This window comes from Neofelis nebulosa, chromosome 3 (genome assembly GCF_028018385.1).
Source record: "Neofelis nebulosa isolate mNeoNeb1 chromosome 3, mNeoNeb1.pri, whole genome shotgun sequence".
Taxonomy (NCBI): Eukaryota; Metazoa; Chordata; class Mammalia; order Carnivora; family Felidae; genus Neofelis; species Neofelis nebulosa.
In genome coordinates this window covers 137,683,589-137,696,695 of record NC_080784.1, presented here as the reverse complement: position 1 = coordinate 137,696,695, position 13,107 = coordinate 137,683,589, and the positions used below count along the sequence as shown (strand labels likewise).

The window sequence follows — 13,107 nt, the reverse complement described above, 5'->3', positions numbered from 1 at the left end:
TGTGACTCACGATTTATTTACAAAGAGCCTTCAACAGGTTGCTTTAGTCGGCACAGCACTTTGTGGGGGGCCCATCTGGGGCGGCCGCCCGCCCGCGTGGCTCTGCGGTCCCCGCGCCGGGTGTGGAGCCTCGAAGAACACCTCTGGGCGCCCCCGCCCCGGCCGCCCGCGGGGCCTCGGGCGCGAGGGGGCGGTGCGGGCCCCGCGGCAGCTCCCGCCCGGGGGACGCGTCTAGGGGCCCGAGCGGGGCTGGGAGGGTGGCCCGAGGCGGGTTTCGGTTGCGTTCTCTATGCAGTGCATTTCGTGGTCTTCTCTGCCTTCTCCTCCGCCCCCGAGTGTCTCTCTCCCCCTGACCCCCTCAACTTGTAGGTTAAAAAAATAGATATGTACATCTCAGAAAATAGCAAAGGGCCCCGGCAGGGGGCCGGGTCCTCGGGGCCCCGAAGGGCGGGAAGGAGGGGCACGCGCGGTCCCCGGGGCGGAGGCCCGAGGCCGGGCAGGCGCCGGGGGCAGCGAGCGCTCAGGACGAGCTCTCGGTCTCGGACGCGTGAAGCAGAAGGCCGCCGCCGCCGCCGCTGCTGGACTTGTGCTTCTTCAGCAGCTGCGTGATCTTCTCGTCGTCCGAGTTGGGGTCCAGAGGCTTGTTGTAGTCGTCGTCCTCCTCCTCGTTCTCCGAGGCCCCCTTGAGCCGCTCGGTCTCCGAATCCTGCTTCTTCTTGGCCGTGGCCATCTCGGCCGCGTGCTTCTTCCTCCACTTGGTCCGGCGGTTCTGGAACCAGACCTGAGGGCCAAGAAAGGGGAGGCGAGGGGAGACAGTGGGGGAAGGAATTGAAGGCCAGCCGCTCCGGGCACACGCTGCTTTGCCCACTTGCCCCTGGTCGTTCCTGCGGGCGGGCCCTTGACAGCCCGCCACCCTCCCTCAGAGACCTCCCTTGTTTGGGCCGCCAAAGTCCGTCTCCACCGCCCCAGCTCCCTCCGGGTGTCAGGCACCGACCGACGGCCTGCCGTTGCCATAGCGATAGGAACACAAGAGTATTGAAGTTGTCAGTGAGCGATCTCTCAGAAGAGAAAAAACTTGGACACTGAAAATAAGTTCCCCTAAAAATGAGTCCGCTTTCCTCTCTCCAGTCAGAACGCGAGAACTTCTCACCTTCCTAAATTTGACTTATCATGACTGTGATTTTATTTGCTATTTACTTTCTGAGATTAAGACTTTCAAACTGCCTGAAGTGTACTTGCTGTTTGGTGTGATTTCCGGGAGAAAGCACAGCATTCGCCCCCATTACCTCTGCTCTCCTTTTCACGTTTGGATATTTGTCTCTTTCACGTATCTCAAGGCTGAATCCACACAAACACGGTAGGTAAACGCGCCCCTCCCCATTTACACTTGTAATGTACCATGTAAAGTTAAAAAAAAAAAAAAGATTTGCTAAGACCGGAAATCTCTAATCACTAATAATAATCAATATGAATGCATGAAAATATTGAATAGGTTAGCCAAAATCATCACAGAAGTTTGTGTGTGTGTCTCTCTCTCTGACTTAAATGTTTTTCATAAAACCAAATCAAGCTAGAATTTTCATTAGTTATTTTTTAAAAGTGAAATTTTGCTAATTACATTACTTCCCACTGTTAGCATGCCTAGTCTTTCAAATATTACTTTAATTTGTTCCTCTCCAAGACATGTATTGTATATAACAAATATTTTAAGCCTATTCACAATGTTTGAGATCATGTTTGATATACATATTTTAACCTAAAGCATCAGCCATAAGCAACCAATTTCCCAAACATTATCCTCTCTTTATGCATCTCATCCATTTTCTCATCCGTCATGTATTTTATCTAGAGAATCAGAATTGTGAAGAAAGCGATTTTTATTTTCCTTATACAGCTATAATAATTCACTTCCAGCCACATAGACATATTTACGGTGACAAATGAAGACTTCCAGATTACTGTGGTAGGCTCTGTACCAACCACTGCAAAAATAATTTTAACTGTGATGGTATTCTAATGGTCACATACAAAATCACTCCTGAAATGCATTTTATGATGCTTGCCCCCCGGGGGAAATACACTCTAACCAGCAGACGTGGCTAACAGTTATTCCTACTTAATTTAAGAAGCAACAATATTACTAATGAAAACAGACACTCTCTTCCCCCCTAAAAGTCCCAACTATAATAAACTGAAGAAGAGAAACAAAAGGGAATACAGGAAATATAGGAAACCATTAGATTTCATTTACCTTGATGGCTCAATCCTTTTATTTTTCAGGGAAAGATTTCTCAGATTTGATTCCCTGGAAATATACTGTATAACTCAATTATAAGATGTGACATTTTAATTACAAAATGTCACAGACTGTAACATCTCACAAGTGTTGATAAACTTAGAATTCTTTCATAATACAATAATAATGTCAATTCATTTGGAAAATTGCTATTCCAAAGTTATGGCCTTCAACTAAACTAAAAGTAGATTCATCCTTGCAAAGTGGTTGGATCCTGTGGATATTGTTTTAACCTGCTAGTTAATATAGTAGCTCTATCAGGTTGATTTACATCAGGAAATCATATAACTCGCGGAGCCTGAATTGACAAACAAAAGCTTGAATATCCTTACAAATAGAATAAATAGGAGCTATCTAACTGGCCTGATCTATTCTCAGGGCTGATATTTCGGTAATGCTTTTATTCTCTAATAATGGCGAGTTCCCCCAGCACATGCTGCTATCTAGATTAACCTAATTTCAAAGGCGGGGGCTTGATTCCTTTTGTTCATCAACAGTTTGCCCGCCTGGAGACCCCAGGGCCTTTGTAAGCCCCACTCCCACCCCTTTCGCTGATTTCATCTTCTCCCCTGGCTCCTCAGATCCGCACCCCCGGGCGGCTGTTTGTTAGAGGGTTTGCGTGTGTGCGTGTGTATGTGCGTGTGTGTGTGTGTGTGTGCGCGCGCGCGCGCGCTGGGGATTGGGAGGACATCCCTCGACGTTTGCAAGGTCCACTCACCTTGACCTGACTCTCCGTCATCCCCAGCGAATAGGCCAAGCGAGCCCTCTCGGGCCCCGCCAAGTATTTCGTTTGTTCGAAAGTCTTCTCCAAAGCGAAGATCTGCTGGCCCGAAAACGTGGGTCTCGTGTGTTTTCTCTTCCCGTCTTTGTCCAACAAAATGGATCCTTGATCTGCAAGAACAGATAAACAAGGGAAGGGGAAAAACGATCGGTTACAAGCGGCTCCACTGAAAATAAACGAAATCAAAAAACAATGTTTTTTGGAAAGCTTATTCTTCGGCAGACATCAGAAGTATCTGGCGCTTCCAGCCCCACCGCGCGTCTCTCTTTGCCTTTTTACGCCCACCTGTTTTTAAAAGCCGGGTGTGTTTGGAACAGCAGTAAATAACCTTCTACCGAACACAGACGTCAAACAGAAAGGGAGCGCATTGCTGAAGTTTGCCGGAGTCGAATCGCCAGGACCGAGTAAATTGAGATGCGGGGGAAAAAAGCCCTTCTCGCCTCCCAGTCCAGTCGGTGCTCGCTTGGCCCCGGGGACTTTGCATGAGGATGGCTAGTTTTGTTTTGTTTTTCCTTGAACGCTTTCCTAACCTGTGTGGGCACAACAAAGGGCGCCTTGTTTTTTGCACACAAGAGAGCTAAATCGCCCCCAAGTCTAACTAACGCCGCTGCGGCCGAGGGGGGAGGGGGTACCGCCTTTGTTGGCGGTCCCTACTTGGCCATCAAAACGAATACAATAAAGTCTCCCCGACACCCTCACCCTCCCAGGCCGCCCTCAGTCCCGAGGCTTCCCAAGGGAGACTCCACTTGGCTCCCGCAACTTATCTTAGTTACTGCCGCTCAGCCACACCAAAAGAGGTCTGGAGACTTAATGGAAACTTGGAGCACTTGGTCAAAAGCAAAGAACAGAGCAAGAAAAAGACCTGGGCAGGGCCTCGAACTTCACTGGAAGACTAGGAGCCTCCGCGGCGGTGGCCAACTACCCAGATGATTAGACTGCGGGACGCCTCGGTTTCAAACAAGGTCTTGGTGGCATGTGCATATTCCCCAGTCCTTCTCCCGCCACTTCGTTCTTCCTCTGGTTCATTTTCGTGTTAGGATGTTGAGGGCCACGATGCCTCTCAATATGTTCAGGCTCAAGGCGTCCCAGCCCTTCGCCACCCTCCCCCCCCCCCACACACACACCGGGGGGCCGAGGCAGGTGAGAAAGCTGAGGCCCAGAGGAGAGGAATGGCCCGCATTGACGGCGCTTGCTCCTGCGCCTGCCGCTGGCCTGTCTTCAATGGGCTCACCCGGCCCGAGTGTACTGGAAAGGGGGAGGGGGGGTGGGCTCCTCGAAGGCAAAGAGGTTAGGTGGGGACACCCTGGGCCGAGACGCACAGCAAATACATGCGCTCTGCTCAGGGCTGTGGAGGGCTTGCCGCTGTCGTTCCCCACAGATTCTCAGAGCAGCCAGTTAGGCTGGCGGAAGGTGGAGTGGGGCCCTGGCCGATAGGCGGGAGCTGAGAAAGCAGGGGTGTAAGCGGGGGCGCAGTGGCCTCTCCTGCCCTTCCCACCTCTTAAACCCAGGCCGGGCCTGAGTTTCCCCTCAGGCTGTTCCAGAGTAGCCGGGGCCTCGGAGGACACACATGCCCAGTACCGCGTTGTTTTCAACACGGACGCACGCACACCCGCTCCGCGAGGCTTGCTGGACACTTGGAGAGAGGGGGGCGCTTGGACGCAACCACGCGAGCTCAGGAAAGCCAGAATCCCTCAACGAATGCCCTGACCCAGCCTAAATCGTGCGATTCTGGGCTGCCAAACTACTAGGGAGCCAAGAGAGTGCACCGATCCCCATGCACACCAGGGGCCAGGACCCAAGAGCGGGCAGAACACGCACAGCTGGACTCAGGGGATCGTACTCACGAGGGGTGCAGGCCAGGCGCGCGTCCCTCCAGGGTGGGCTCTGCATAACTCCTGGCCAGAAGATGGGCGTCCGGCCGGGCAGCTCGGCCAGCGGCTTGGGGTACCGACCTACGGCGGCCACGGCCGCAGCGCTGGGGCTGAAGTAGAGCCCGGGCGGTGGCGGCGGCGGACTCAGGCTGCTGAAGCGGGGCAGGCCGGCCAGCAGCCCCGCTGGGGATGAGGCAGCGGCTGCTGCAGCCGCGGCAGCCGCGGCAGCCGCCGAAGCGGAAGAAGCGGAGGTGGACGAGGAAGAGGAGGAGGAGGACCCCGAGGGCGAGGCGGAGGGCAGGGCGGCCCCTGAGGCCACCGGCATAGAGGGCCGGCTCAGGATGTCGTTGATGCCGTGTGGGGTGGCGGCTGAGAGCTGCTGTGGGGGGCTGCCCAGGGACGAGAGCCCCCCCGCGGTCGGGGGCTTCAGGCTGCCTGGGTTGTGAGCGCCCAAAGGCGGGGAGGGCGACGACGAAGAAGACGAGGAGGACGAGGAGGAGGGGGGGCCGGCGGGCAGCGGGGGGTACGCCGCGGGGTACAGCGGGGTCTTCATTTCGGCCATGCTGTGCAGGGCAGCCAGGGGCGGGCTGCTGAGCAGGAACGCGCTCTGCCGGGTGCCCTCCATCGCCCCCACCGCTAACATCCCACGGCCAGGCCGGAGCCGGCAGCCACACAGCGAGGGCGCCGGCCGGCGTCCCGGCGGGGCTCAGGAGAGTGAGAAGTGCCGAGGGCGCGAGCGTGGAGTTGCTCCGCGCTCCCGGAGGCGACCTGCCAACTGGGCCGAGAACGCCGCCGCCGAGAGTTGCTCTCGAAGCTGCGCAGCAGAAATGTCCAAACACGCCACTGGAGAGGCGGTGGCTCGCGGAGATCAGGGGGCGTCCGGGCGCGTTTGGATGTCCTTTCGCTCCTGGAGTTCCTGGATGCAATCTTGGTCTCTTCTCTCTTCCCCACTTTTCCTTGCTTCTCAATGTGCACTACTTCTCATCTTCTCCCCCCCAGAGAAATAAGCAAAACAAAACACAGGCCGGCCCCAGAGTTTGCAACAAAGTTAAGAGTCACCGAATCTCCGCTTTGATGTTGGAGTGTGGGGACTGGATCGCTTTCTTTGGGGAGGTTCAAAGGACTCCAGGTTCCGCCGGACGCGCTCCTCTAATCTTACTTGGCTGCTCTGCTCTTTCGCGGCGAAGCTGATTCGCACTTGGCGCTCGCTGCGCGCCGGGAGAGAGCGCATCCAGCCCGCGGGAGGATCTCGCCTCTGCGCGGACTTCCTCCGCCGGTTCTGCCCGGGGCCGGTGTGCCAGAAAGGGCAGTGCCACCAATCCCCGCCGCTCCCGGATTCGGCGCGCCAACCCGCCTTCTCCTCTGGGCCACTGGGCACTAGAGTTACAATATTGAAAAGAAAAGCGGGGAGAAAAGAACAGAAAAGAAAAGACTAAGTGCGAAAAGTCTGACGGCTTCGGTTACGGCTCCGCTCGTCTGTCCACTTCTGCAAACGGGCCTGGCGACCCCCGCCCCACCCCCCCCCCAGCACCCTCACTTCTTCTCACTCTCCGCCTTTGCCTCTCCTCTCTCGCATTTCTTCACGGCTTTACAGGCTTCGTTCTTCTAAGCCCTGTCCTCTGGCCAAGCTGACCCTCTCCAGCGCTTCCACTCCCTCTCTCTGTTCCCTCCTCTCTCCTCTCTCCCTCCGGGCCTGACAGTTCAGATGAAGCTCTCAAAGGTAATAAAACATTTGCATCACTCCCTACCCTCCTTTAGCTGGGGGACAAAAAGGAGGGGGAAGTGGGGGCCCAAAATGAGAACTTTGAGGGACGTCACACGAAGGCGGCCGTGAGGGGCGGGGCCGAGGAGCTGGGTGCAGGCCGGGGGCGTAACCACCGTCTCCAATTGCGCGCAGCCTGGGGCCTCGCGTCGCCTACTGGGCGCGCCCACCCCGGACCGCCGAGCTCTCTGATTGGCTGAAGAGGACGAGCCGTAGTGCCGCGCCCGCTTGGTTCCCGCCTCCTCCCGTCTCCGTCCCTTCTGTGGGTGGGGCCAGGGGGCGGGGCCTGGCGAGTGGTGCGGTTCCGCCTTGGGGCCAGGGGACGCCTCAATTAATTGTGTTAAATAAAATGGAAAAGTGGCGGGGGGAGCAGAGACGAAGAGGGTATTACTTTTTAAAGAGAAGAATAATGAAAACCCAGACCTTTTATGGAAAAGCAGTTCATATTTTTCCCTCGCCTCCCCCCTCGCCTGCCCGCGTCACCCTACCCACCCCCCCTTTCCCCTACGAGCTCGCGACGCCTCACCTCGAACAGTCTGGTCCCTTGTAAAATGGAGCTAATGGAGCGGGCAGCCGGCGCAGCCCTGGCCTAGCTCCTTCTTTTGAAGGGATTAATTAAAGGCCATCTGGGCTCTCTCAGAATTGTGTAAATTAATTTGTTGCTCCTTAAGCCTATAGATGTCCTTAATCCCCTAGTAGGCCGAAGGATCGTCCTCGTCCATTTTTGCCACCTCCCTCTTTCCCTCTCTGTTCTTTCTCGGTTACTTTTCTTTTCATTCCTAGGTCCCTTCGCAATGTTATAATTTATAGATTTACTCAACACACAGAGAACGGAATCAGTTTAATAGGAATATTTGTTTCTCATGTGATGTTTAGACCTGAGAGGAGTGAGCTCTTTTTTTTTTTTTTTAAGTTTTCCTTCTTTTGATTATTGTTGTTATTTGTTCTGAATTTACACGGGAGCAGAATCTCCAAAATTGGAGTCTATATACAGAAGCATGTAGGTACCCCCTGGAGACTGTAAGTGTTTGAAAACCATCTCTGAACCTGTAGCCCCTTGCCCTCAACTCCAGGGTTGCTTTGAGAGATGGAGATGTCCAGTCTTCCAGGCTGTGGTGATCGGACGTCTAAGATTTAGGAGTTGGAGAGTGGTTTCCTTTATTCCCTCTCTATCTTCCATCCCTGGTCCCTAGTAAAATGATCTTGAAATTGCCGGCAGGGTTGAGCTGTACAAGTGAGAAGGAGGAAGACCCCTGAACATTCTGAGATTTCAGGATGTTGAAGTAACACACCATTGAGGGGTGGTCATTAGAGCAATTTGGATGAGATCATCAAGTCCAAACCCAATTCTTAGAAAATAGAAATAAATATCTCAAGAATAAAATTTGAGTGGCATGACCCATGGGTGGAGTTTGGCTGTGAGTGCCAAAGCACTCATATGGGTCAAAGCCCCAAAACCCAGGAGGGCTTATTCCATTTTGATAACCCTCATTTCTAACACTTTGCTTTTTTAAGAGTGGCAGCTTGAGCTTGAGATTTTTTGGTTTTAGTTTTGGGGGATTTTTTTTTTTTTAGTTTTTTAAGTTGTCTTTTAAAAACGTTTTTGTTTACCCTTTGACACTTTTATTATTCATTTCTGAAATCAAAGTAATTTTGTTCTTACTTGGTTCCCTCTTTCCTCTCCACCCTTCTGCATTAACTTCAAGACTGAGCTAAATCCATCACTTCACAGACATTAAGAATCTGACCTGCGGGAAGATGAATTCTTTCCTCCGCATGGATTATGCTGAGTCGGGCAAGAAGAGAGTTCCTGCACGGACCGTCTACATTTTCTTGCGGGGATGTTCTGCTGGGCCGTGGATCTAAACCCCAACACCCTGCCGTTTTGGCCAGAAGACTGCGACAGAAGGATGAGGTAGCCCCGGCCCCTGTGGCTTAGCTGCTGGGGCCCGTCCGCCTCTCGCTTCGTTACAAACGAAACTTTTTCTTGCCTCGAGAGATCCCAATTGGCGGTGACACACAATCTCCCTCCTGGACCCCGCTACTGGGCCACCAACGATCTCCTTATATTCCACCAGGACACCGCATTCTCAAGAACTAGGTAGGAATGGAAGGGGGAGAAGGCTGGTGATCCCCAAATATTTCAATATCCAAAAGAGACCTCCCCTTTATTTCATGTAAATATTGTGACCTGGGAAAGAATTGGATATTTTTCTTTTTTACGTGTAGTATCTGATATAGGGAGGGGTGAAGTAAATAAACAGAAAACTGAGAGAGAGAGAGAGAGAGAGAGAGAGAGAGAGAGAGAGAGAGAGAGAGAGATTGATTCAACTCAACCAACTCGGGTCAACTGACTTTGGTAAATAGTTGCAAAGCTGGGTGCAAGGCGGCTCCACCGTTTGCTCTTACTTATCATTCACATTGAGGAGTTAAAATAGCGGCATTTTTTCTTAACTGTTACAATAAACAAACTCTGGGGTCTGTGTACCTCGATCCCCGGGGGGCGGGGGGTGAACCCTGGGCGCCTGAATCCCGCGTGGGGTCGCTCATATTCCAGGCGCACGCTGCACTGCGCTGAAGGAAAGCGGGTGCCTCCAGCCTGGTGCTGGTTGTCATCGATCTGCTCCGTCTGTCTCCAGCTGGGAGTGGAGAGAGCCAGAGGCGTCTTCAGAGGGGGGTGGTCTGCTTCTGTCACTCGTAGGGAGAGATGGCCCTGCCCCTGCAGGAGCGTTACCACCTTGGGGGCTGAATGTTGGAAGAGCGGATCCTGACACTGACCAGGGAGGCCAGTTTCTGATTCGCGCGGTCTTACACGCAACTTACAAACGCCCTAGAGAGTCAGGACTTTCCCTCAGGAGACCCCCAGGACCAGCACGCCTTTCGGCCCACGACCTAGTAAAGTCAGACATTTCCAAGTCCAGCTAGGAGTAGATGCTAGGAATAGAACGTGTAACACGTGGTCGCCCCCTCGCATCTCTGCACAGTACATATATTGCGGGGGGGGGGGGGCTGTGTTTGAAAGCGAACGATTTGCATTTTAATTGAAAAATTAATGAAAGAGTGAAGCGTGTTGGCATATTCTGAGGTTGCAAAAAGAGCTAAAATGGTAGGGATGAGGAAGGCGAAGCGCCTCCCTTGACTTTCTTGAGCCCCTGAACAAATGGACCTGTTTTCAAGTTACTGTTGTTCGCCTGCTGCTACTGTTACGAAGCCTGCGCGATCCTCTTGACCACCCTACCCCTCGGTCTAACCCTTGACTCAGAAACGCCTAGCGCATTTTGATACTTTTGCTTTAAGTTAAAGGAACAGCCACTAAATTCAGGGTAACTCGCAGAAGGAATGCAAATGAAATCTCAGCTAAATGTACTAAAATCCAGCAGTCGGGAATGAATGGTAACTCTTCTTCCCCAAATATATCAAATGTCGGGGTACTCAAATGTAGCCACAAGAAGCCTATTCTATACTCGCAAAAGGCCCGGGACGCGGGCGGGAGGTGGCGGGTATGGAGGGAATTACGTGTGTGTTTCAGGCCAAAAACCTGTCTGAAATGTGTTTGCTTGAATTGCCTAGATGACTTCTTTAATGACTCCACTTCGCCAGCGAGTGGGGCCTGTACCGGCTGAACCCGGAGGCTGGCTGGGTTTATGTTAGTGTTGTAAGAGGGGTCGATCCGGCGGCTAAGTACAAACACAAGGGAGAAAGAAGAATGTCCGCAAGCTTGAAACAAGCTGGTCTCCGAGAAGGAGAGCAGGGGAAAGGGAGCGCATGTCTGTCCTCTTGGCCTCCTGTAAACGCTGTGAGTAGGAGCTGGACCCTTGGTTGCTTCTGCTGACCAGCGACTAGAAAGATGGTTTGGGAAGCGTTGGAGCCGGGAGGGGGCCTAGAGCACTGTAGGATCCTGCGGTCCGCGCTCTCCCAACGAGGAGGCCAACACAAATATGGGAGGGAAGCGACTGGGATAGATGTGGAATCCACTACCCAAGAGATCTCGAACCCCAAGCGAGAACATCCCTCAGGGATCTTCCAAGCGGTAGCATGGCCCTCCTGCTGCACAATCGCAGAATATGTACTCAGTTCTCTTGGGGGATATGTGCACTCTGAAGGGAGGGTTCTGAAATATCCCAGAAGATGGAGAATATAGAGCCCAGAAATGCCCGCAATATCAAAACCCAAATTCAGGAATGAAAGAGTAAATGCAAGAAAACACCAAATACCTACTGGTCTTGAACTTCAGCAAAGCACATATGTATATATATGCATATGTGCATATGCATATGGGTGTGTGTGTGTGTGTGTGTGTGTGTATAAAATCTCTTCCCCTCCGGCATTTTCGGCAGGGACCCCTTGACTCCAGGGAACCCCTTTGCTTAGGAGTATATCCTGGAAAACGGGATGGGGTGTGGAAATCATGAGCTTGAAGGAATGTCTGTAGATTCCTACACGTTCCTTAAGGAATAAAGTGCTGGTCCGGTGTGATCCAGCAGATTAAACAGTGTCTGGTGTGAACAGCCATGAAAAACTTTCACCTGTATAAATAACGTCCACTGAACGTAATTTAGGTAATTTTAAACGAGTCTGTAAGTTAGTTTTTCTTTATGTCCTGCTTAAAGTTGTTGCCTCTGACTTGGGTGTGTCACACACGTGCGGCTCCTGATTCTTCGTGGAGAAAAAGTTCTTTCATTTGAGTCGTTGCTTGGTTTACAAGTGTCTGGGTCCTTCTGAAGTCCCTTTTAAAGAAACCCTGAGCAGCTACCGCCCTCTTGTGGAAAAACTTCTTAGCGTTTCGTTCTGTGTAGGGAAGACAAGCCTCCCCGGTTGTTAAGTGCTGGATTTATTATCTCAATGAGGCGGTCGGCCTTTGTTTCACAGCAGCGTTCGTTGATTAGCATGTACTTAATTTTTTATCGGAAACGCCAAATTCATAAAATGAAGTGTGGGTCTGACAGTTCTAGCTTTTTCAAATAGCAAAAGCTCTCTAAAATGAACATTTAGATTTTAAATCGTTCTTCCTCTCCTACCCTTCTTTACGCTCCATTATTTGCCGCAATGATGATATAACAAACTTCCATTTTTATTTCTATTTTATTGAAATTATTTTAATTTTCTACTTTTCTTCCCCATTTACCAAAACAATGCTGTGCCCACTACAGAACACATGGAAAGTGGAGACAATTATAAAAACACAAAGAATGGCCCGTAATCCCACCTTCAGGGGCAAATGCTTCTGATATTTGGCCAATGTGCCTGCTATCTTTTCTCCAGGCTTTAGGCTATGCTTTGTTTTAATGGTTGAGATCATATTGAGTATATAATATTGTATCCTTAAGCCCATTTTAATAACCTGCTTTATTCACTTATTGAAGCAGATACAACTCAGCACTGAAGTCTCCCAGACTTAGTCTTCTGTGAAGTGAAGGGCCCTGAACATGTGTTAGAAAGACCTGGATCCAACAAAAGTAATCTTGCACTGCACAGAGGCAATGTGCTCCAGTGTCAGTGTTTCTGCCCTGATTCTTCCACTCACCATTAACCCCTTCACCTCCTCAGGCACTTTGCCATTAGTTCTTAGAATTTTATGATATAATAATAATAATAATAATAATATAATAGCTAACACTGAGTAAACACTCTGTGTTTGAGTACTTTACTGTTCTGAGTACTTTATCATATAAATTCAATAGCAAATCTGAATCTCTGAATTAGGTACCACAACTGTCGCCATTTATAAGGATGGGAAAAGATGATGAAAATTAAAGCCCAGAAAAGTTAAGTAACTCACTTAAGATTACACGCTACTAACTGGGGAAGATGGGGCTTAAACCCCTGGCAGTCTAGCTCTAAAATCTATTCTTTTAACCACCATTTTAAACTGCCCCTCTGACAAATAAAAAAAAAATTTAATGCATATGAAAGCAGTCTGAATATTGTAAATTGGTAAGCAAATAGAAAGTGAATCTTGGCATATTCCATCACAGAAAAAAAAAACACAATTCACATTTCTTAGATAAGAAAAACATTCAAATGGGTTTGGGAGCTTCTTGAATTCCTTTTTAAATTATTCAAATAAAAATGTAATTCCTAAAAATATTAGGCCTTAGTTTACACACAGACAAATATTTGAGTTTCAAAATAATTTTGATTTTAGTAACATTTAATTAACAGATTTTATTTTTAGAGCAGTTTTAGGTTTTAGGTATTTTAATTACTTTTTAACTTCAGTTTTTTTTTTTAGCATACATACACCTCAGCTTCCTATCTTTGTTCCCTGTTCATAGATTTGGTTCACAGATGGTATAGATTGTAGTTTAAAAAGCCAGTCAAAGGCCAAGTAGCCTTCAAAATAAATCAATCAATCATCCTGGCCATTTTACCCTGTGAAATTGCCAAGGATGTAGGT

At 50.4% G+C, this 13,107-nt stretch overlaps 1 protein-coding gene across 1 annotated transcript; it reads right to left on the bottom strand.

Moving 5' to 3' along the window:
- Positions 1 to 417: 417 nt before the first annotated feature.
- On the bottom strand, positions 418 to 5,698 carry NKX6-1 (NK6 homeobox 1). The gene is made up of 3 exons (XM_058722011.1): positions 4,922 to 5,698; positions 3,015 to 3,187; positions 418 to 781 (listed from the first exon to the last, which is right to left on the bottom strand). The coding sequence occupies exons 1-3, from the start codon at positions 5,589 to 5,591 to the stop codon at positions 521 to 523; spliced, it is 1,104 nt and encodes a 367-aa protein (XP_058577994.1). The 5' UTR covers positions 5,592 to 5,698; the 3' UTR covers positions 418 to 520.
- Positions 5,699 to 13,107: the final 7,409 nt, after the last annotated feature.